This window comes from Saccopteryx bilineata, chromosome 1 (genome assembly GCF_036850765.1).
Source record: "Saccopteryx bilineata isolate mSacBil1 chromosome 1, mSacBil1_pri_phased_curated, whole genome shotgun sequence".
Lineage (NCBI taxonomy): Eukaryota > Metazoa > Chordata > Mammalia > Chiroptera > Emballonuridae > Saccopteryx > Saccopteryx bilineata.
The window spans coordinates 372,627,062-372,652,069 of NC_089490.1; the positions used below are offsets into that span (position 1 = coordinate 372,627,062).

The window sequence follows — 25,008 nt, forward strand, 5'->3', positions numbered from 1 at the left end:
GGTATGTGAAGGCTTCATTGTATAAATTTGGGAGGGACACAATTCAGTGCAGAAAAGGTGGGATGGAAGACTGTGTTTCTTCAAGATTTCTATAAAATATTCAGCCGGCTTTACCAAGGTTAAAATCCATTAATGTTTAATCTCCCAAGAGTTGGTGAAAAATAAAATTGTGCCCCGGGGCTTTGAAACTAGCCAGCAGATGTGTTTTTTAAAAAAGATAAAAATTAACATGCAGAAAATTAAGTCTATGCAAGTAAAAGGAAATATAATCGATTTTAACTTTGGAACAAGAAGCTGTTTGCGTAAGAATTGCCTGGGAGGTAAAACTAATTATGAATGGCGAAACACTAACGACAGGAAACAGTGATCTGGAAGTGAGGGCATAGCTCTATTTCTAATTTGTCTGGTGAGCCTCTCATTCGAAATGCAGACAATTATTCATGGGCTCATAGAGTACAGGGCATTGGAAGGGAAAAGAACCTTCAAAATCCAAAAGTTGCAATCTGGCAGCACAATGACTGCATTCAGATGTGTTTTGTTTGGCCCACATGATATTGATAGAAAATGAAATTAACCATTAGTACTTAAAACCTGGGAGATCTTTACATTAAATATAAATCTGACTTTTCTTGAAAAATCAAATCTGGCAACAACTGAACCTAAATTTCTGAATGCCAACAACTTGCTGGACCAAAGTAGAGGCTGCCCCTTGAAAAAAGCATATGCTCCTTCTCCAGTTTGTCAAAGTCCTTTTCCAACACAGACCTACAAAGGCCCTGCTAGTCTTTGAGTTTGTAACCCCTAATATTTTTTTTCTTAAGTAAGAAGCAGGAAGACAGAGAGACAGACTCCCACATGTGCCCTGATCAGGATCCATCTCACAAGCCCCCTATGGGGCAATGCTCTGCCCATCTTGGGTCGTTGCTCAGCAACCAAGCTATTTTAGCACCTGAGCTGAGACCATGGTGCCATCCTCAGCAACCGGGGCCAACTTGTTCCAACCAAGTCATGGCTGCAGGAAGGGAAGAGAGCAATAGAAAGAGAGAAGGGAGAAGGGGAGGGATGGAAGCAGATGAGCACTTCTCTTGTGTACCCTGACTGAGAATCAAACCTGGACATCCACATGACAGGCTGATGCTCCACCACTGAGCCAACTGACCAGGGTCACCACCCCTAATCTAAAGCAAGACTTTATTTGTTGACAAACAGAGGATTGAAAATATTCAATCACTTGCCCCCAATGATTTCAGCAAATTAATTCATTGCAGAAGATGCTGTCATGTTTAGACTTGGATGACCCAACTCCTATCTTCACTCTAAGAATGCTGTATACAGTTTGTACCTTCCCTACCTTCCTTACATTGTAAGAATTTGAATGGCCTGATCACAGCAGTTACAACAGGTACACAAAAAAGGAAGAAAAGCCTTGAAATAATACTAAGAGCCTCAACTGTATTACTCTGTTATTTATTTCATGTTCACAACTTTCTGAAATAGATATTATCTTCCCCATTTCACTCATAAAGAATGAAACAATAACCCACATCCCCATGGGTAGGTAACAAAAGATTCAGAGTTGAAATCTGGCTCTTTTGTATCCCTGGGCTTCCTAATCTATGTCACTATCAATAATATAAAGGAAAACCATGGAAAAGATGCTATTAGACACAGGATGTAAACAGAACATTTCAAAACAAATCTCTTCCACATTGTTGCTAGCTTTTACTTGCTGACAGAAGACTTTTTGTATCTATGCCAACACATTCCACAATTTCTTAACAGTGGCCAAATGGGGGCTCTTTGTTGTAGAGTCCTAATTTATGACTTGCGTTTTGTTCTTTTCTGTTGTTACAAATTGTATATATAAACATAATTTGGCCCCTTGCCTAATATAAAATTTATTGGAGTAAATAAATACTAAAGATTTATTATCAAAATAAATTAGACTCCTGACTACTATTCTGGACCTTTGTCCAAGACCTATGCATCCAACCAGAGAGGATTAACACCCCCCACCCCAGTCTCCCCTTCATCATGTGATCATATTTCTTTCCCCGATCTCTCAAACTACACCACAGGCCACGAATGCCTATCTTGCCACCTTACTGCTATTCCCACCACTGATTATCAAGATCTTTCCCTTTTTCTGGGGGGGGGGGTATGTTTCCATTTTTTTGTCTTATAAACTTCAGAAGAGGACAGTTTTGCTGTCGTTGCTTTATATTTGTTGGTTTGCTTATTTGTGGATTTTTTCTATTGTTGTTAAGAAAATGAGAAAAGTGAATATTTTCCCTGAAGTTATTTTTCTCTTCAGCTCCTTTTCATGGGAACGTGGGAAAGTGATATTAAAGTTGGAGTGACATGAGATTTAAAAGAAAAGGGAATACTTAGAACAATGGTTCTCAATCTAGGCAGCACATTGGAATAGCCAGTTTTTAAAAATACTGATATTTGGGTCCATTCTCCAGAGATTTTTTTAAAATATTTTTTTTATTTATTTTTATTCATTTTAGTGAGGAAAGGGAGAGAGAGAAAGGAGGGAGGAGCAGGAAGCATCAACTTCCATATGTGCCTTGACCAGACAAGTGTAGCGTTTTGAACCGGCGACCTCAGTGTTCCAGGCCAAGGCTTTATCCACTGTGTCACCACAGGTCAGGCTCCAGAGATTTTTTTTTAATAGGACTTGAATTTGGCCTGAGTAACAGGACTTTGGAAAACTCTGTAGCTGATTCTAATGTGCAGCAGTGGTTACAAACCTCTGGTTGAGGGGAAGGGGTCTTTCAAGAGAAGGCAAGTCTCAGCTGGCAAAGAAATTGGGTGCTTTACAGCCTCAGAGGTCTCACAACTATGCACACTATTACTGGCCTTGGTATCTTTATCATGTTCGTCTGTACATGCTAATGACTGGACATGACTTAGCTTCACAACAGAACCCCTGGCTGCCTCGATAAGATTCCTCTCTTTCATGTCTTTGTTTCTCCACTGGCAAAGTGTCTTACTCTTGTTTGAAAAATAATTGGTTGGTGAGGCAGGTACATAATGAATAAATGAATGCAATGAACAATGGAGAAGAGGGACTGCCAAAACTAGGAGAGAGAGAGAGAAAGGAAAGTGGGTGAGATTTCTCAGGAAGCCCCATTTCCACTCTTGCTTAGATACCAAGGCCAGTAATAGTGTGGTGCTGCCTTACACATGCCCTGTTGGAACTAATACCCACCTGGCACTTTTCCATTCAAATAGGGTTGTATTTGGAGAATTCAAATTGCATGGATCTAAAATAAGAAGTATAGTCTCTGTTTTTGGCTTTTGGCTGTCATCTCAATTGTTAAATGGTTGGTTGGATAACTGAAAACAGTAGGTTCTAGCATTCTGTGCAGTCTCAGTATCTAGTGGGCAAAGAGAAATGTTTAATGAATAAACTCATGCCTAGATGAGGACTAAAAAGCAACAGATGAATGAAATAATTATTAAAGCATTTTATAATTATAAAGTTATGTTCAACTACTAAATCAACAAAGGACTAAAAAGCAACAGATGAATGAAATAATTATTAAAGCATTTTATAATTATAAAGTTATGTTCAACTACTAAATCAAAAAATGGTAATAGCTATGAGGACAAAAGTGCATGTCATTATCCACGTCTGGATTCCCCCAGATGCTTGTCATTTTGTCAGTGCACATCGAGACCATACTTCTCTCACACCACCATTTGAAGTGCTCAGTTACCGAATTCTTTGACAATGAAAGCATTCTTGGGAGAAAAGTATAAGCGTTGGTAAAGAAACTTCCATTGTCAATGTTATCAAATATATACACTTGTAAAACAGTATGTAAAATGGTAACTACTTTAGAGGGATTTAAACCTTTGATATAGGGCAATGTAGTTTTTTACAGAATGGAGCCAAATGTCTCATTTCATCTCTGTGACCCTCATCAAAAAAAAATCAATAAAAATAGATTTCTGTATTGAAGAAATTATCTGAATCTTATGATATAATTTATCCCAATTGAAAACAGTACTAGCTCAGTGCCTAACATGTACTTATCCCTCAGAAATTTTTAATGAAAAGGAAAGTATCCTAAGATATTGAGGACTTTCTTCCATTGGTCTGAACATCAAAAATTTTTCCTTAGCATCGTTGATATTTACCAGTCCTTAGTTAGAAAATTAACCTCATGACCAATGCTGAGTCACCCTTCATTAGAAAGTCAGTCAGAAGAGATGACAGACTCCGGCCTTAGCTAGCTGGACTGGCTTCTTTCCAGAATGGAGCCCAGAGGTTCTTTCTAAGAATGTTATATTTTCTGGCATGAGCAAGTTGCCTTAACATACATATAGCAATGATAAGAATAATAAGAATAATGAGGTGAAAATGTAAAAAAGTATGTTTTTCTGAAACACTAGTACCGGGAATATATGGATATTAAAAATGATGAGGAAAAGGGGTAAAAGAAAAGGAATTTATGGATCTGGTGATAATTAAATTTTATCTTGTGGAAACAAGCATGGAAGCTGTATAATTTCTGAATAAAATGTCTAAGGCTACAAATTGTAGACAAAATATAAATATTTTATACATACTGTGGAACACTTAGTTTCAAAAAGAATTGAGGACCCAATGTCCCAAAGTGTCCCTGCACCACTACTGAATGCCCATAGGACCAACGGAAACAGAGCTTAATCATGGCTTCACCCTTGGCTATTTGTAAGTGAGAAGTTGATTCAAACTTTTCACTTAATTTCCCGGAACTCTCTGACTCTCCTCAACTGAGCACTTGCTGGTCCCTTTCTATAAGAGTGCTTGAATACCTGCCATGCCCTTTGAGGCCTTTGGATAAAAATTTGCTGGAAACATAAAAATAAAAATTTCTGCTACTACTGCCCAGCTTTGCATCCACATGAGCGCCTTGTACACAGGCTCTGTGCAATTAATAAAGTATTGTCAAGCAGGAAATATTTATACCGAGCTCTATGTCAAATACCCCAGCCAGGCTGGTTAAGAATTAACAAAATTGACCGGCTTCTGAGGAGTTCAAGTGTACTTCCTTTGCGTCATTCACTCAATTTCTGCTGGCGTTTGTGCAAGCCAGGCCAGCAGCTTTTCACACATTAGGTCGGATTAGAGACGGAGAGTGTGCGAGTGAAAAATATTATTATTCTTTGGCATCCGGCCCCTCAGAAATTGCTACTGCCATTCACACTGCCTCCCAGGCTGACTCTGAAGCAGCTCCTTACTTGGTATACATGTTACCAGAAAACAGTTGTGAAGTGTGGGGACTGAACAGGGAAAGAAAAACAAAACAAAACAAGTCTACCCATTTTGTTGAAGCTCTAGCCAAGAACTTGCTTGAGAAAACCACACAACTCATCTTGAATAAAAATGGCTTCTGAGCAATGGAAAAAAATAAAACAACCTAAAAGCAATTCAGACTTGGGAAGAAAGCAAAGAAAACTTGTCTGAGTTCTGAATTTAGTTGTAATTCCATCCTACTTTGTACAAAAGTCACACTGGGATTTCTTAATGAGTTGTTTTAAGATTTAGTGCTAACCATAGTGTTTGACTTGGGGCAGGGGTCTTTAAAATGTGTATTCTTCTGAGTATTAGGGTTTCCTAAGCAGAGTTACCAGCTATGTTCTTTGGGCCATTGTGAACCCCAGCTGATGTTATCAGCCAAGAGCCAGTCCCTGGGGTTCCCTTTGTAATATTAGGTTTCGTAGTAATTAAAGCTGCTGCCAACAAAACCACTTGAATATGAGGTCATCTCATGAATGAAAGGAAAAATAATTTCTGCATCTCATGCTCCTCTAGAAATCATTAGAGAAATTTATAAGATACTTGAATAAGGCAGTTGCTTCTCCACAAGCCTTCTGAACTTCATTGCCTCCTTGCTTTTATCCTGCTTAGCAAGGGCAAGCAGCTGTGATTCTTGGGATGGGGAAACAATGTTTTTCATTAGCACTTTTTATGTGCTAAATATTGAGCTAAAGGTTTTACTGTCGTTATCTTCAATCTTCATGATTCTGATAAGAATCATTATCCCAATTTTAAAGATAAGGAAACTGAGGCAGAACAATCAGGCTGCAAACCCAGGTTTACTTGACTCGGAAGTCTGCAACATCCCTTTGCATTATAATACTGTAGCAGTTTTTTGTGATCTAACATTTTCCCTGTAGTTTCTAATGCCATAATACTGTTGACTATCAAATGTGGCGTCTTCTCATGTATAACTTAGATGCTAGGGAATAATTTGACCGGATTATATACAAATTTTGTAAACTTAATTATAACAATACCAGGATATTAATTCCCTTCCTCTCTATTAAGTTCAATTATAGCCAAATGTCTATGGCAAGGGAAAATGACAATTGACAAAGAATCAGCTAATTTGTCATAAGAGAAAAGTTTATACTTCAATCTTTCACATCAGTAATCTAAACTAGCATCCAATTCTTGTTCAGATGAAATAAATTAAGCACAATTTGATCTCCCACTCTCCCAAAATACTACTAAATATACTTAATGTGGAATGTTCATATAATTATTTTTGCAATGCACTGCATTCTAAGTTTCATAATGCAGGCCTTTGGGACTTGAAGCTATTTGTTATATAACATTTTTCTTTATGTTTTTAGGGGTTGTTATCTTTCTATAATTACCTATCTTTATTGTCATTATTGGGAGTATCATTAACATTTAAAAATACACTTTAAAAACACTTCTCATGGTGAAATATAATACAGATATATAAAAATCACATAAAACAAATTCTAGCTCAATAACTTATAGCAGGATAAATGCTTTTGAGTACCATACAGGACAAGAAAGGGAACATTGCCAGCCACTCCAGACCCACCCAATATCTCACCAGTCACAAACCTTTCTTTTGTCCCCAAATGTCATGGCTCTTCTGAATTTTATAATATTCACCTTATTTTTGTTTGTTTAAAGTTCCTTTTCTTTCTTTCTTTTTTTTGTGTGACAGAGACAGAGAGACAGAGAGGGGGCAGATAGGGACGGACAAGCAAGAAGGAAGAGATGAGAAGCATCAATTCTGAATTGCATCACTTAGTTCTTTGATTTTTTTCTCACATGTGCCTTGATGGGGGGGGGGGCTCCAGCAGAGCGAGTGGCACCTTGCTCAAGTTGGGGACCTTGGGCCCAAGCCAGCAAGCTTGGGCTTCAAGCCAGCAACCTTTGGGCTCAAACCAGAAACCATAATGTCATGTTTATGATCCCACACTCAAGCCAGTGACTTCGTGCTCAAGCTGGTGGGCCCGTGCTCTAGCCGGCAACCTCTGGGTTTCAAACCTAAGTCCTCTGTGTCTCAGTCCCATGCTCTATTCGCTGTGCCACTGCCTGGTCAGGCTGCTTGTTTAAAGTTTCATCATCCAAGTGTGCGTCACTTAGCAATACAGTGTGGTTGCCCAACTTTTCAGTCTTTTGGTATCTGTTTTTCTTCTTTTCTACAATTAGTTCCATTAGTAAGTACAAATTTAGTAATCAGCACCAGTGCTATGTCTGTGTATCACTACACACTTTCCTTGTCTGAAGCTCATTCTCTTGAAAATTCCTCAGGAAGGACTCATGGGAACAATATTCTCTGAATTCTTGCATGTTGACAGCAGTTTAAGGCCTTTAGACTTGAAAATCAAGTTAGCTAAATATAAAATTCTTGGCTCACAACATCTTTAATATGCACTGTGGTTTTATTGGTTACTTAGTTTTCTTTTCCTTTTAAGTAATTTGATATTTTTTACCTGGATGACCAAAATAAATAAATAAATATACATATATATATATATACATATATATATATTTTTTTTTAAGACCTATAATTTTACAGACTATATTTTGTTGATTGTTCTGGGGTGACTTTTAAGAGAGCATATAATTTGGTCTTTAAGTATGCAATTTCAAATCTTTTTTCTTGTTTCATTTTAAGAATATTTTAATTGCAATTTCTAGTCTTTAGTCTGTTCTTCGCTATGTGCCTCTTCTTTTAAGGACTCCTAATGTACATACATAAAATCATCTTTGCCTATTTGCCTGTTACTTCCTCAAAATCCTTCTTATCTCTTCTTTTTGGAGACATTTAATTTTTTCTCCCTTTTATCTCCCAGATATCTAAAGGCACCCTCTGTTATGCTTATTTCAGCTTGTATCCCTTCTAGTTTAGTCTTTATTTTTTAATGATTTTAAAAAAAATATTGTCCTAAATATGTCACCCTATTATGAGTCTCTAATTCTCATATAGATTATTTTTTTCATATATTGTATCATTTATTAAAATCTTTTGGTTCATTAGATGTAGCTATAAATAAGAAACAACTTAGAAATATACATATATTATCTTTTAGGAGCTCATTTTCTGGCATATATTGTCTGTAGGCGTGCTGTTTTGCTATTTATTCTTTAAATAACCATAAACCTAAACCTTGGTCATTTTATGTTGCTGATTTTTATGTGAAATTTGTTTTCCTATTAAAGGAAAAAATAATTCATAAGCCTTTTGTAACTTATGGCTCTAAGCTTTATTTCAGAGCTTTGGCTGATAACATTTTTGACTTCCTGGTTCCTCTTCTTTACTTTCATCTGGACCTTCTTATTCTTTTTCTCTATAATGATCAATTTGGAGATTTGGGGGGGATTTTTTTTCCTCAGAAGGACACATAATTATGGAAGGGAGTTTTTCAGGGAAATTTGTAAGAGTTTATGGGACCCAGACTATTCCAGTTCCTTCCGATGAACTTCCTATACTCAGCTCCATTGGAATGTGAAAATCACCTCTCAGATTTAACTGCAACTCCAAATTGCCCTGTTGCACTTTCCAATAAATACCTGCTAGCGATTTGGGAATGTTTCAGCTCCAGCAAGCACCTAATTGCTTCCCTCTGCTTTCTCCTACACAGTTGATACCATGTATTATATTATGACTTTGGAAGGTCTAGCTATACTGGCTCATTTTTTGTGTGTGATGTAGGAGGGATCATGGATATATCTTGTCACCTAATTTTGATTAGATATTGTACCTGAGTTCTTGTATCTGTACTTCCGATGTCTTGCAGGAAGAAATCAGAGAAATTACAAACTATGTCAGCATCATAACCTTGGAATATTCCCTGTTTACCTGACGTTTTTATATCTCATGGAGATTTCCATATTAGTTTAATGGATTGAGTAGGAACATATAAGAAAGGTTACTTCTGCCTTTCTAGTTTGTGTTTGGGAATATTAATTCTCAGCTGAAAACAGTATGAACTTCTTATTTAAGAATAAATGTAGTGTCAATGTGGGTCCATAATACAAGTAGAAATAAAAGATAATGACGTTTTAAACACAACCTTAGGAATTTTGCCAGGAATTGTTTACAAATAACCATACTGTTGGGCAAATGAGTTTTTTAAATCTGTATTTTCTAAGTTTGCTCACTTTTGTTGTTAAAAATGGCTGCTGCCATCGCCCCCTGGTGGGAAGAGCATTGCCCCTGGTGGGCGTGCTGGGTGGATCCCGATCAGGCACATGTGGGAGTCTGTCTGGCTGTCTCTCCCCGTTTCCAGCTTCAGAAAAATACAAAAAAAAAATAAAAATAAAAATGGCTGCTGCCCAGGTGAATGGTGCTGCTAGGTGAAACTGCTAATTACCTTCCTGCTTGGGAAGAACCATTGTTATAATAATGTTGCTGGAGGAGGGGTTTTTGCAACAAGAAAAGTTTGTGAGGAAGGAAGAAGGAGAAGAAGAAGCAGCCAAGATGGCAGGGTGCTGAAAGAGAAGCCAGTTTGTTCAGAGATAAGAAGGGAGAAGATGTGCAGATGGGGAACCAGAGGTGACTAGGACTGATGGGGGGGCCTTTGATTCTAGGAAAACTCGGATATATTGGTAGCTTTATAAGCACTGAATGAGTGGGTTGGAGCCTTGTGTGTTTTTACTCACCTGCCAGGTGCGAGGCTAGAATAAAGGAATGGCCCACCAATTATTGGCTCCATAGTTTCATTACCATCTATCTGAATTCAATGGGAACAGGCACCTGCCTGGTGGTGGCGATGGCTGCAACTACTGGCCTTACACATATCTCTTCCTCTAGAAGTAACACAAACCTAATGGATGGCTAAAGTAGTCATGACTGAAGGAGATCTAAAATACAGAGCTCATGCCAGGGTGAAAGTCAGATCATCAAAAAAATAACACAACTTACTATTATAGAGTCCATGTTATCATTCAAAAACCACTTTTGAGAGAGGATTAATTGCTATCAGATAAAGAATATGTTTGGACTCAGTTCCCTAATGTAATGAGATATTTTCTGTAATGCCATGGGACAATAAGGGAAGCAGAAATCTGAAGGGGAATCAACAACAGACATAGAGCAAACCTCCTCCACTCCAGCCCAGACTGACTTTCTTTCACTCTTTCTGTGGGACCACGTTCTGTCCTTCCTTGGGCCTTCTGACAAGCTATTTCTTCTGCCTGCAATGACCTTTACTCTTCTAAGCAAATCCTCTTCAATATTCAGTTCTCTATTTAATCTTTACTCTCATAACACCTTGTACTTTAGCTTTGAAAAAATAAGTCATACTAATTTGTCTTCCTCATAGATCATAAGTTTCATGAGGTACATGTTTATTCTCTTCTATTCTGTATTCTCAGTTCCTGGTCCATAGTATGTTTCTAATAAATAATAATGAACAAATAAATATATGGAGTTCTGATGAGTGACTGTATCTGAGAAGTTGCATGTGGAAGTATCACAACCATATTTACAAATAATACACAATATGATATTCTTTTGGATAAGTAACTATAATTTTTTATTTTAGCTAGAAGATTGTTATGCATGTTAAATTTTTAAAAATAAAAATAATATATAAACATTATGTTTTTAATTCATTGGGATAATGATACTCAAAAGACAGTATTCTTCCATGACCAGACAAGAAGAGCTTGCAGCAGGTCAGCACCGGGTAGCTGATGGTGATAATAAATCCAGGTGGCAGGGGTAAAAAATCTTTTCACATAAGTAGTACTTCAAGCCTGACCTGTGATGATGCAATGGATAAAGTGTCGACCTCGAATGCTGAGCTTGCTGGTTTAAACCCCTGGGTTTGCCGAAAGCAACTACTATGAGTTGATACTTCCTGCTTCTCCCCACTCTTCCCTCTCCTAAAAAATCAATAAATAACATCTGAAAAAAAAGACTTAAACAAAATATGTAGTACTTTAAAAATGAAAAAATTTATTTATTGTAAATAAATCCAGCATAATTTTCCAAGTGTGAGCTACTAACCAAAATACTATAAAATCTATCATCAAGCTTATAAAGGACAAATCTAACAAAAACAATATTTAAGCATCTTATAAACTGAAGCTTTTAAATTTGTCATCAAATACTATTATTGTAATATCATGAAATATTATGATATCTATGACTGGCCATCTGGATTAGGATGGATCTAGCAAATTAGCTTTTATACCAAGCTCATGAAATATTCTCCAAAAATAATCATTTTAATAAAACTTTCAAAAAGAGAAAAATATAAGAAAACATTCTAATCAAATTTTGAGAATTCACACCTTATACTTTTAGCTCAGTGGTTTAAAATAGCACCTTTGTTTGTTTAGCTTTGTTTAAAACAGCATCTTTGGCAAGCTCAGAATTATTTGTAACACAATACCAAGCAAATCTATACCATTGGTTGGAGATGCTATGCTGATCTCGTCTCTTCAGTTTCAGAAGAATCTACCGTATTATCCCATGTATAAGATGCACCATTTTTCAAAAAATTTAGGGTCTAAAAACTGGGTGTGTCTTATACAGTGGTTGCAGATTTTTTTACTTGCATTTCCTGCTTTTTCACGCTTGTTTTTGCACTCATTGTTGAAGACAGTGATTCGTCATCAGACACAGATGAGGACAAGCTAATGGATGGGAATTTTGACAGTGATGAGGAGTTGTATGAATTTTATGATGAATAAAACTTGAGTGCAATAACTTTATGTGATACATTTTTTTTTTCAAATTTCGGGTCCCCAAATTAAAGTCGTCTTATACATGGGGGAACACAGTAGCTCTGCACCTCTACTTCAGTCATGAGAATTCTTGATAATGTGCTAGAGTAGAGTTCTTGCCTTACTTGGAACTTAGGATATGTCTCTAATGGAAAGTGTGTGTAAAGACACCCTCCTGTCACTTAAGCTCCACAAGTGGACCTCTAAAATATTGTTTCTACACAGCCTGATGGATTGTGTTTGCATTTCTTTCTGCTGTGTTTCATTGGAGGTGTGGATTTGAAAAGAATAAGTGAAAGCTGAGAGTCATAGACAATCAGCAGCAGCCTTCTTGGCATGATTCAGTTCTATAAGGAAAGGTAGACCAAAGGACATTTCTAGGATCTCTCCAGACTTTTGCTAAACCCATTAGGAAAATGCTTTGTGATTGGAATCAGCGAGCTCCTTTCCCAGGATGTATCATTATGTATGAGCACAGACTTTGAGACTACGTATCCAATACTGTGTCTAAGAAACTTTAGGGCTGAAAAATGTTTATCATCCCCTGCCAGTTAGCTCAGAGGGTTGGAGAATTGCTCTAATGAAGCCAAGTCACAGGCCCTTTCCCTGTGGAAGCCAGTTAATGTCAAACAAAGAAGAGAGTTGTTCCCTGGCTAAAGCTTGCACCTTGAATCTCAGCCAGCACTTGGCTGCAGCAAAACTCAGTTAGTTCACCCTTGATCATAGGAAGAACCAAGAAAGACAATGTAGGTGTGGATCAATGCAAAACTATCATCACTTCTAAAAAGAAAATTTGAATATAGTCATTTCCCACTGACAGTGTCAACAGCATCATCTTCTTAGGAGATATTATATATTCTGTAACTTGATGAAATCAGTTTTTTTGTCTCCTTAAATCTGTTCCCTACATGTTGATAATTTTTGCAAAGTTGATGTCGTCAATATCTTGAATCTGTATTATATAGGGGTCATGCAGTGGCATGAATTTTATAAAGCATGTATATAATGTATATAATGGATTGCTTGACTTATATCTGAAAGAAATTGCAAAAGACTTTATATACTCCTCCACTTTTCAATAGGTCTCTTTGCAGCTCATGGCCACAAGTGGATAGATAGTCCTTTAACCTTGACTGAAAGGTATACCAGTTTTTCCATCCTGGATTTAAATGAGAAAAAAAGGAGCAAACTAAGTAGCTTTATTTTCAACCCTAGAGAATGAGGAGAAGATCTAACCTTTCCCTTTCAGATTCCTATGCCTTCAAAAATTGATACTCCTCCTTCCCTGATTTTATTCAAATTTCCGTGAAAAATTCTAGCTTTTCCTGGAACACTTCCCAGAGCATCATTTCTGCTCTGACATTCTTCCGGCCCTCAGCCCTTATCTCCTCACCTTGCTTTATTTTTCTATCACAATTCTGTGTGATATTATGTTCGCTCATTTGTTTGTCTTTGTTGTTCCTCTATTGTAAAGCAGTGCCTGGAATAGAATAGGTGTTCAATATACATCGATTGAAGAATGATATAGTAAATGTGAATGTAAATCAAATAGACATGGAAACAGCAATAAAATGACATGCGTACACAGTGACATTTTCCATACTACCTTGGGGTCATTTAGGAGCATTGTTTCCTTCCAATTACCCATTGTCTTAATCTTCTGAGGGAAAAGCTTTACAAAATCTAAATAATGCTTTATTTTCTTGTCACAGGGCTGCAAGTAATTAATTCCTAGTTTTTCTATTAACGTCTTTTTTTTTTTTTTCTCTTTTTACTTTTAGCCCAGCTATTTTTTTTGGTAATGGAGGTAAAGTTGACATAACATAAAATTAACCATTTTAGCATGTACAATTCTGTGCCATTTAGTACATTGACAATATTGTAAAACCATTACCTCTATTTAGTTTTAATACAGTTTTATCAAGGATGTTATTTTACAAAAAGTAATTATTCATCTTCAATTGGTAAAAAACGAATTCTTTATATTGCAAAATGGTAAATAAAGGAAAAAAGTCAAACATTTTTCTCACCCTTATATAAGCTATTATATGGGACAACCAAATAGTAGTGGAGAAAAAGATGAATCTTATTAAAAGTGTACAAACGTTACAAAAAGAAAGACATCTAGACATTCTGGGTCTTGTAATAAAAGAAGATGAAGCCATTTAGAGTCTTGCCAAAGAGAAAATATGGTATCTGTCCAAGCCTCTGCATTTAGCTGCCAATTCTCCAGAAACACGAAGGACAGAGGAATGTGTTGAACTCTACCATGCAGGATGAGAAGACACTTCTTAATGTTTAGTTTAGAGTTTAGAATGACGGAAATGTTTTTGAAACTAGATATCGATAGATACAGGTGGTGGTCACCAACATTATAAAGCTATTAAATGCCACTGAATTGTTCACTTTAAAATGGCTTGTTAGGCCCTGGCCGGTTGGCTCAGCGGTAGAGCGTCGGCCTGGCGTGCGGGGGACCCGGGTTCGATTCCCGGCCAGGGCACATAGGAGAAGCGCCCATTTGCTTCTCCACCCCCCTCCCCTCCTTCCTCTCTGTCTCTCTCTTCCCCTCCCGCAGCCAAGGCTCCATTGGAGCAAAGATGGCCCGGGCGCTGGGAATGGCTCCTTGGCCTCTGCCCCAGGCGCTAGAGTAGCTCTGGAGGGGCAGAGCATCACCCCCTGGTGGGCGTGCCGGGTGGATCCCGGTTGGGTGCATGCGGGAGTCTGTCTGACTGTCTCTCCCCATTTCCAGCTTCAGAAAAATACAAAAATAAATAAATAAATAAATAAATAATAAAAAAATAAAATGGTTCTATGTTATGTCAATTTTACATCAATAAATCATTTATTTAAAAAGCACAAAGCTATTAAAAACACCCTTAAATTCCACATATACCTCTTGATACATTCTGTAGAATAGGCAAATGTACTCTTATTTTGGAGAGGAGAAGAGCAGTGAGGAGATGGTAGTTCAGCAATGGTTTCTTTAGACAAAGAAAGGTCAAACTCTCTTTCCTTGCTCATCATCATTTTGGTTAATATTTAATAAAATGAAAAATGTACCTTTCCCCCATGTCTCAAGTCCATTTTAATACATTTCCTCTGGTTTAGTGATAGCTCGTTTAACATGTTTCTTGAATTTTACAGACATACTTGGCAGGTGCAAGACAAAATCAACGCAAACAATGTGGCTTACACAACTGGGAAGCTGAGCTTTCACACTGATTACCCAGCCCTCCGTCACCCACCTGGGGTAAGGTGAGCCTCAACATGTCCACAAGGAGGCCGACGACCAACCTCCTCTATTCTGAGCCCAGATGATTGTGATATATAACCAGTCTGTCTTATGTAGATCTTTCTCCAAACACAATCCAAACTCACAAAATCTCTGCATTTAAGTCCTGAATACTTTCACATTCTTAAGAGATAAAAGATTTTTATCTATAGTTTTAACAGTTTTTTTGTTCCTGAAACTATTAGCTTTTTTTTTTTTTTTTTTTTTTTTTGCTTTGCCAAGACATTTTCCCACTGCAGTACATCTTGGAGTCTTTTTATACATTTACCATTCCCAAGAGAGTTCAAAGAAAAAATAAAATGGGGGAACATATTGTAGGGTTTCCCCCACAAAGTCATTTGGCCATTATTCATATTAGTTAGCTATCACAAAACAAAAAACAAAACAAAACAAAAAACTCACTTCATAACCTAGTGGCTTTAAAGAATAGCCACATATTAGGTCATGTTTTTATAATTTGTGCTGCATTCATCTGGGCAGTTCTTGCCTTTATAGTTTGGACTGTGTTCATCTGGGCAGTTCCGTTGCTGCTGACTCGGCTGGGGTGGTTGACCGAGGTGGTGGTTGAGATGGTCTGCCCCTGCTCCACTTGCTCTATCATATCATCCTCCAGCTGGCTGGCCCAGGCTTATGCACATGGCAGCGGGTAGAGTTTCCAGAAAGCAAGCCAAAATACACAAGGCCTCTCAAGACTTCGGCCAACACAATGGCTCTTCTGCAAATCATAACTTTAGCCCAGGTTCAAGAGGTGAAGAAGTAAAGTTCACATTTTATGGGAGAAGTTGCAAGGATAGACTACAAAGGGGTGTAAATGCCAGGAGCAGAATAACCTTGGCTAGTTTTAGAAAACATCTGCCCTCCCCTCTATCACATTCCTCATCCAGGAGGGAGATGTTCAGCATGGAGCCACAAATCCCCCAGGAAAATGTCTGGGACCCTTTTGCACTATATTATTACTAAATTGTCACTTTACTAAATGAGTCATATTTTTACAAAAGCATTATGTTGCTAAACCAAGAGATAAATGATCAGGAAACTACTTTTGCACAGATATTTTGTTTCAATTTTTTAGCTAAATGGTACTAAATAAGCTATTACAAAGAAATCTATTTCTTTAAAGGCAAATGGAAGTAGAAATTTGGAGCAGCCTCTTAGTTAATGAAGGTAACATGAGTGAAAATCAATATGAGTACGTTTTTTCATCATGTTGACAGAACACACTTTCTCTGTGCCCTTATTGTTATCTGTTGTCCTCACCAGTATTAACTAAGCTAGTCTAGAAAATGACTTCACATTTTAAGCTATTTGGTTGTTTGTAAAACACCACATGATTTCTTTGGACTAAATGATACTGAAATGACCACTATGGTCACCTTTTCGGGTGGGGTTTTGGAGACAGGAAGAGACACACACTGTGATTTGTTTTCATTGCGGTCCAGAAATTTTCTAAAACACTTGAGTTAAAAGCCAAACTAATCAGCTCAGTACATCTGCTCAAGATAAGTTGGAGAAGTTAGATGGAATAAAGTTTTTAAAAATTAGACTAGAAAACTAAAGCTTCTATTTGAATTTTTAAATTATCTGCTGTTTTTTTATGAGTTTAGGTTTTGTTTCTGGGTTAAAATAAAAAGCCTATGGAAAAGTGATTAAATGACATCATAAATATTTCTAAAGTATAATATAATGCTTGACATTTCCATAGCATTTTATATTCTTTCAAAGCATCTTTTTCTTATATTACTTTATCTGGTACGTTCCTGTAAGGTAGACAGTATGGATCATGTGCTTTTTATGTCAGATGAGGAAATGACACACAGCAAGGTTAAATACTTTCACGGGTGACATCTGATTAATAGAGAACTTAGACTTGAACTCTGCCCTTCATCTTTCACTGCACCATATGGCTCTTGAGTTGAACTTTGTAATTTTCATAACCTGTAAAATGTGATGATTATTTATAGATATTTTTATACATTATAAACTCTTTAAATACAGAAACTTAATCTTAGGCTTCTCTATATCTCAAGACTTAACCCTGCACCTTTTATGCAATAGAGACTTTAAAGAAGCAAAGAAATGCCACAAAATTGTACTTGTGTCCATCAGCAAATAAAACACTCAAAGTTAAATGACCCAATAGGATATTTTTAAAAATAAAAGATAATTCCTGAAATATCTAGATTCCAGTAGAAGAATTAAAATATAGACACTGTGTAAGTTTCCATTTTGAATTACTGAGGGTTTTTTGTCCCTGTGTTCAAGTGTTTTTTATGACAAACAGAATCAGTCAACATTATTTTAATACAGATGACATGATCTGGATTAGTTACCTGTTGAGAATTCAGATTGATCAATTTGGATCATACCGGGCTGGGACAAGGAGACACAGCTTTAATGAAACACAGATGTTGTTTCATGGACTTCTTTGTCTGGTCCAGAAGTCACACGCTACCCTAAAGTAACATTTAGAAAGGAAATGTTTTTTGGTTCTGACCGACTTACATGAAATAAAATTGAGTTTTATACACATCAGGCGTATATTTTCTTTTTAAATTAGCAGTGGAAGTGTTGTCTGGCTCCATCCGCTTTTTTCTTTCATAAGATGATATTAAAATGTAAACATACCAGAAGAGTATATTATTACTTGGCTTTGCCATATGTAAAATACATCAGTTGACCTTTTTTTCAAGATTTATATTTGAAATATTCTATGACTTCATTATGGCAAACTCTAAAAGGATTTAAAGAACCCTCTGATTTTCTCAAAGTTATACTATTGTTTTGCCTTCTTGGAGTTTGGGAGATTTGAAGTTGAGATTTTCATTTTATCTTTCTTTCTTTCTTTTTTATTTAGAAAATTAAATTTAACAAGGTGACATTGATGAATAAGAGTACATATGTTTCAGATAAACATCTCCTACAGCATCTGAACTCTTGAATGTAGTGTGTGCCCATCATCCAGAGTCCAATCCCTCTCTCTCACCACCTGCTTGTCCTTCTTTGTTCCCCTCTGCCACCTCCTCATGTTCTTTCTAATCGTGCTGCTTCACCCTTCATTGGCCTGGTGATGAGAGATGCTTTTCTACAATGACTTGGTCAGCATAGGCACAAGATCTTTTTAATTTAAAAACAAACAAACAAAAGGCATCAATTTAAAGACTGACCAGTTCTATATATATTTCCGATGGCTTTAGGCAACCCCTGTGTTTTGGTCGTTCGACCCCCAGCGGGGTTGCGACCTACAGGTTGAGACCCGCTGAAATAAGGCATCATCTATCTAAAATGGAAGTTTAAGACTGCAAAGCACATAGACACACACCACAAGATATTGAATGATTAGGAGTGCTGGAAAGATATTTCTCTCTTTGTAGGAACGGAACTTACTATGTGAGGATTTTGAGGCAAATAGATCCAAGTGTGAATCCCAGTGTCACCATGTTTTCCCTGAGGTTTCCTCGCTGGCTCATTTTTTTTTTTTTTTTAGCTCTGGGTGTCAGTTTCTTCACCTATAAAATGGAGCTGAAAGTATAAAATTCTAAAAACTATAGTGAGGACTTAATAAATGTAAAATACACAGTCATAATGTGAGAGCAAGTATGTATCAGATTTAAAACATTGGGAAAAGGCATGCAGTTTTAGGAGGGTGGCAGGATTTGTGAACTATTTCATAGAGCAGTCACAGGCCACAAATGAATCTTTAAATTTTAGTATAAACTAGAATTAAAAAAAAAGAAAAATAAGAAATAAATAACAAATTAATTAAGATTAAATAAAATCTAAAATTCAGCTTTCTGGTCATACTAACCCCATCTCAAGTGCACAGTAGCCATGTGGGACCAGTGACCGTGTTTCCATGAATATAGAAAGTTCAAATGGACAGCACTATTCTAAGCAACCTATGGAGATAAGCTAACTAATATATTTTTCCCAGTCATAATTGTATACCCCTGGTCTGGGTATTTGATCCTATTTATGTCTTCCTTTCTATAAAAAAGTGTTAGACATTGGTTTTTATTTTTTATTTTTTTTCATTTTTTGTATCTTTCTGAAGTTGAAAATGGGGAGGCAGTCTGACAGACTCCCGCATGCGCCCAACCAGGATCCACCCGGCATGCCCACCAGGGGGCGATGCTCTACCCATCTGCAGCTTCGCTCTGCTGCATTCAGAGCCATTCTAGCGCCTGAGGCAGAGGCCATAGAGCCATCCTCAGCACCCGGGCCAACTTTGCTCCAATGGAGCCTTGGCTACGGGAGGGGAAGAGAGAGAAAGAGAGGAAGGAGAAGGGAAGGGGTGGAGAAGCAGGTGAGTGCTTCTCCTGTGTGCCCTGGCCAGGAATTGAACCCGGGACTCCTGCACGCCAGGCTGACACTCTACCACTGAGCCATCTGGCCAGGGCTGGTTTTTATTTTTATCCCATTCAGTAAGAATAAAATTTTAACAGCTGAATAATGTTAGTTTCACTAAGCATAAATTCAGGGTCTAAATTTTGGTAATAAAAATAACCCACCCATGCTCCAAAAGGAGTCACATAACCCCCTCCCCCAAAAAAGAACCTCTATGCAAACAAAAAAAAGTAGTTTTAAAATTTTACTGTTTTGCTTTTCAGAATGAAATAATGTGAAAGGTTTTCTTCTAAATTTTAGTAAAAATAACTAATACTATCTTTTTGAAATCTCATTCCCAATGTTTCTTGGGTTTATCCATCCTCATAGCCCCAGCTGCCTCATGGCTCACTTATCCTTACACGTGAACTCCCTCACTAGTTCCCACCTTAAATAATGTATACCATGTAACACCATTGGACTGCTTTCCTCAATTCAGTCTTTACTTCCATATTCAAAAGCCTTCAACGATTCTCCTCTGAGCCAATACAAAGTCCAATATCCTTCACCTAACATTCAAGACTGTCCATGATGAGGCTCCAAATTAACCTTCCAACTTGATCTACTATTTCCAGTTATGACCCTCTACTGCAGACAAGTAAAATGTGCATTTTTTTGAATACCCACCATCACTGGCACCTGATTCTCCCTCTCCATTCTATTCTACATATTCAAAATTTTATCCATCCTCCTTAACCCAGATCAAGATCAAATCCCACCTTTTTTGTAAAGCCAACATAACGTGCATAAACACTCCAACATAAAGTACTAGCTTCCTGCAGCTGTTATCATCAGTACCTTTTGTTTACCAATGAACATTAACGTGCCTGTGTCCACGTCTTCACCTGTAATGTTGTTTGAACTATAAAATATTGATGGCAAGCAAGCAAGTTTTTCTCTTCTGACACAAAGACAGATAAAAAATGTCGATTTTAGTGTGCGTGCGTGTGTGTGTGTGTCTTTCAGTAGCTTTCTTTGACAATGTCAAAATATGTAAGCACATATTATTTTTAAGCGTATTTCTCTATTTCTTCTTATAGGTTCAGATTTTGCACTGCATAAAACAAACAGTCACTGGGGGTGATACGGAAATTGTAGATGGATTTAATGTATGCCACAAGCTCAAGGAAAAAGATCCTCGGGCATTTGAGATTCTGTCCTCCACCTTTGTGGACTTCACAGACATCGGCATGGACTACTGCGATTTCTCTGTACAATCCAAGCACAAAATTATTGAGTAAGTATTACCTACAATTTTCACATCGCAATAAAACTGCTGACAGCAAAGTCTTTGTTAATCTAAAGCTTAATTAAACAGCAGAAAGCTTCAGTTAACTTCAGGGCTTTCCCTTTTATTAACTTCTTAATCCAATTTTAGAAGGAAAGATGCAGGAGAAAGAATCCATCATAAAAAAATTTTAAATCAAATTTTATAAAATTTCTGTACATAATATAAGAGAAATAACTATGACTCGTGTTCACTTAATTTTTACTTACCTTTTAAAACATAAGTCCTACATAGTTATAATCAGTATGATTGCACTAGTCAGAACACTTTCAGCCAAAAGGAAAAGAATCTAATGCATTCGATAGACCCAGCAGTTAAACGGTGTTAATCTGAAAGTGATCTCTTTTTTCTTCACCTCTTAGTTTTGCCATCCTTTGTGTTGGCTTCATTTTCAAAGATAATCAGTGGAAGTTCCAAGTTTTCATTATCCTTAGAGCTGGTAATCACAACACAGAGAAAGCTCTTATTTCCCAATAGCTAGAACAAAGCTAAATGACTCACTGCCCAATTTGTGTCCAAGTATCCTTCAAGCAGTCACCATGGACAGAAATTTAAGCAATTCTGATTAGCCATTCCTGGGTCACATATCCATCCATCTCTAGAGCAAGGACAACCTCATCTAAACACCACATGGGCTAAGAATGAAACAAGGATGGCTCCCCAAATTGATGCCAACAAAAATCTTATGTCTCCTGCATAGAATATTTTGTGTTCTCTTTTCATTTGACATTATTTGAGCATAAGTTTTTAAGTGTCTACCAAGACCACAAATTCATTTTATTTGAAAATTATATTATGTTTCTAGGACATGGTTCATTTAATCAGATCTCATTGATGAAGTTTTAGGTATTTCCAATTTTAAAATTGAGTTTATATTTTTATGAGAAATAGCCAAATAATGTGAAATAAACTCATTTAATAAATAATCAAATGCCCACTATACTAACTTAGCTGTCTGATATACAGATAGAGACTTCATCTCCTCAATCAACAAGTATTTATTGAGGCCAGCTACTCTTCTTGATGTTTGGTTGACATTAGTGAATGAAACCAAGATCCTTGCCCCCATGTAGCATACAGTCTAACAGGAAAAAGGAGAATTAAACATTTTAAAACAAATGAGTAAATGACAATGAACATTAAAATATTTTTAAGTACTCGAGAAAAAAAAAAAGGTAGGGCAAGATAAGGAGAATCTGTAGGACCAAAGACTTAAGAAGAATAGAACTTTCATCATTAAATAATGTGGAAGCCCTAGCCAGATAGTTCAATTGGTTAGAACAGGGGTCCCCAAACTTTTTACACAGGGGGCCATTTCACTATCCCTCAGACCATTGGAGGGCTGGACTATAAAAAAAACTATGAACAAATCCCTATGCACACTGCACATATCTTATTTTAAAGTAAAAAAACAAAATGGGAACAAATACAATATTTAAAATAAAGAACAAGTAAATTTAAATCAACAAACTGACCAGTATTTCAATGGGAACTATGGGCCTGCTTTTGGCTAATGAGATGGTCAATGTGCTCCTCTCACTGACCACCAATGAAAGAGGTGCCCTTTCTGGAAGTGCGGTGGGGCCGAATAAATGGCCTCAGGGGGCCACATGCAGCCCGTGGGCTGTAGTTTGGGGACCCCTGGGTTAGAACATCATCCTGAGGCACAGTGGTTGCCAGTTCAATTCCTGGTCAGAGCACATACAGGAACAGATTGATGTTCCTATCTCTCTCTCTCTTACTCTCTCTCTTACACTCTCTCTCTTCTCTCACTAAAATCAATCTAAAATCAATAAATAAAAATTAAAAAAAAAATAATGTGGCAAGGAAAAGCTTTACTGAGTAGGTGACCTTTGAGCAAAAACTTAAAGGGATGAGAAGATTGCCCAGAAGATAATCAGTTTCCTGAAACAGCTAGAGCAAAGGACCTATGAAGGCTTCAGAACACATCTGGTAACCAAGGAAGCAAAGGGTCAGGGGAACGCAGAGTATTAAGACAGACAGGCAAGTGGGGAGTAAGTTCATGTAGAGTCTGGTTACTCATTGTTAAGCCATTGGCTTTCCCTCTTAAAGAAATAGGGCTTTTTACCTTTCATCAGCATGTAACCCTGCAGGGGACCTTCCTTTCATTCTGTTGTCGCACATACAATTTCCTTCTTACAAAGATTCAATTTTGAATGTTAGGTTGCTCTTCAAGATGCCAGCCAGTCATTTCCTCTGACACTTTTCAATCATCAAAATGTCTTCTCTGGGCATTACAACTAATTTCCTTTCTATTTCCCCTCACATCATTGTTAAGATTGCTAAATATTGAATTTGTCTTTTGTTTTCTCAGATAGGAAATAAATACCAGGTGAAAAGAGACAGAGACCATGTTATACACACACACAGAAAATTATTTTTCCTTATATATGTGAACTCTTGGAAATAAAAACTTAATACAATGTAGCATGAGACACACAATTCTGATTTCATTACATTAATGAATCACAAAGTTTGTTTCATGGATATATGAGGATACACGCATGAATTCTAAAAGAGAGAGCTCATAACTAGCATAACCCTTCTCATCAAGGAATTACGATGTTAGTGAAAAAAGAACTGATTGCCAGGGTGGCTGACATGAAAGACCCCCAAGAAGTTCCAAAGTCAGGACATCCTCATCAGTAACATGGAAAATGGCACAAAGTGTATCATAGCCAGAAAAATCCAAGAATGTCCCTCAGGCTAGACACTTCTTATTTCCATGTTTCAGTTTTTCCATCTGTCAACTAGGAGTTGAATTAGAAAAGTGTATTTCAGACTTTAAAAAAAAAACTGATCTTTCTTTCCAATAATGCTCCAATAAAATCATACTTTAAAATCCTTATAAACTTATCAGGTAAAAATACTTTCATATGTGAAAGCTACTACAACGGTACCTTGACACATGAGCACTTTAAATCATGAGCAATTTGAGAGATGAGCAGTCACTCATGAGATTTTTTTGCTTTAAGTCAGGAGCGGATATTTGAATCATGAGTGTTGGTCAAATGAGTTTGTAAAATTTGTGTTTTTTGAGTTTGCTCACTTTTATTGTTAAAAATGACACTGGGCAGCTGTTTGTGAAATTGCTAATTACCTTCCTGCTTGGGAAGGGCCATTGTTATGCTAATGTATCCTCTTCCTCTCCAGCATCTTTGCCTGACCTTGAAGGTAAATACTGTACAGTTCATAAACTAGTTTATTTCTTTACATTCTCTCTTATTATGTGCATATATATATGTATGTATTTGTTATTATAAGTACATTTTCTTATTTAAAAGTATGTAAAACAAAAAATTCATGTGGTTTTTGGGGGCTGGAACAGATTAATTGCATTCCCATTAATTTAAATGGGGAAATTCAATTTGACACATGAGCAAATTGAGTCACGAGCTCAGTAATGAAATGAATAAATTCGTGTGTCGAGGTACCACTGTATTTTAAGGAATGAAAAATAAATGCATTTTTTTCTAAACATTTTTAACTGGGGTCTTCAGTGATGTTTATTTTAAATTAATTTGAAGCATTCTGGCACCTAGGAGGTAAGATTTTAAAACTACCTACTAAATGAATAAATGGAAAAAGAAATAAACACATTGTACCGCAGACAACATTAATATCTTCCGTACATGTGTTTGGCTTCTTTAATACCATATTTCAGAAATATCTTCCAAGGCAAATAGACCCTTAGAAATGTAAATAGATACTTTGTGATGATTTATATATTTTACTTTTTCTCTTTTAAAATATAGATTAGATGATAAAGGCCAAGTGGTTCGCATCAACTTCAATAATGCAACAAGAGACACGATATTCGATGTACCTGTTGAGAAAGTTCAGCCTTTTTATGCTGCTCTGAAGGAGTTTGTTGACCTCATGAACTCTAAAGAATCCAAGTTTACTTTTAAGATGAATCCAGGTCAGTGAACATGTTTTCTCAAACAACTGAAAGGATGTATTTTCTTCAACCTTAACCATTAAGAGCAATACATAAGAGTTGTTTTCTCAAGCATG

The 25,008-nt window shown here is 36.8% G+C and overlaps 1 protein-coding gene across 3 annotated transcripts in view; it reads left to right on the forward strand.

Moving 5' to 3' along the window:
• Positions 1-25,008, forward strand: part of BBOX1 (gamma-butyrobetaine hydroxylase 1) — a 66,439-nt gene that overhangs the window by 39,272 nt on the left and 2,159 nt on the right. For all 3 annotated transcript variants that reach the window (XM_066253869.1, XM_066253868.1, XM_066253867.1), the window contains 3 exons: positions 15,152-15,257; positions 20,723-20,919; positions 24,747-24,913. In XM_066253869.1, coding sequence (XP_066109966.1) covers positions 15,152-15,257; positions 20,723-20,919; positions 24,747-24,913 — 470 coding nt within the window. The remainder of the gene's footprint in view (positions 1-15,151; positions 15,258-20,722; positions 20,920-24,746; positions 24,914-25,008) is intronic.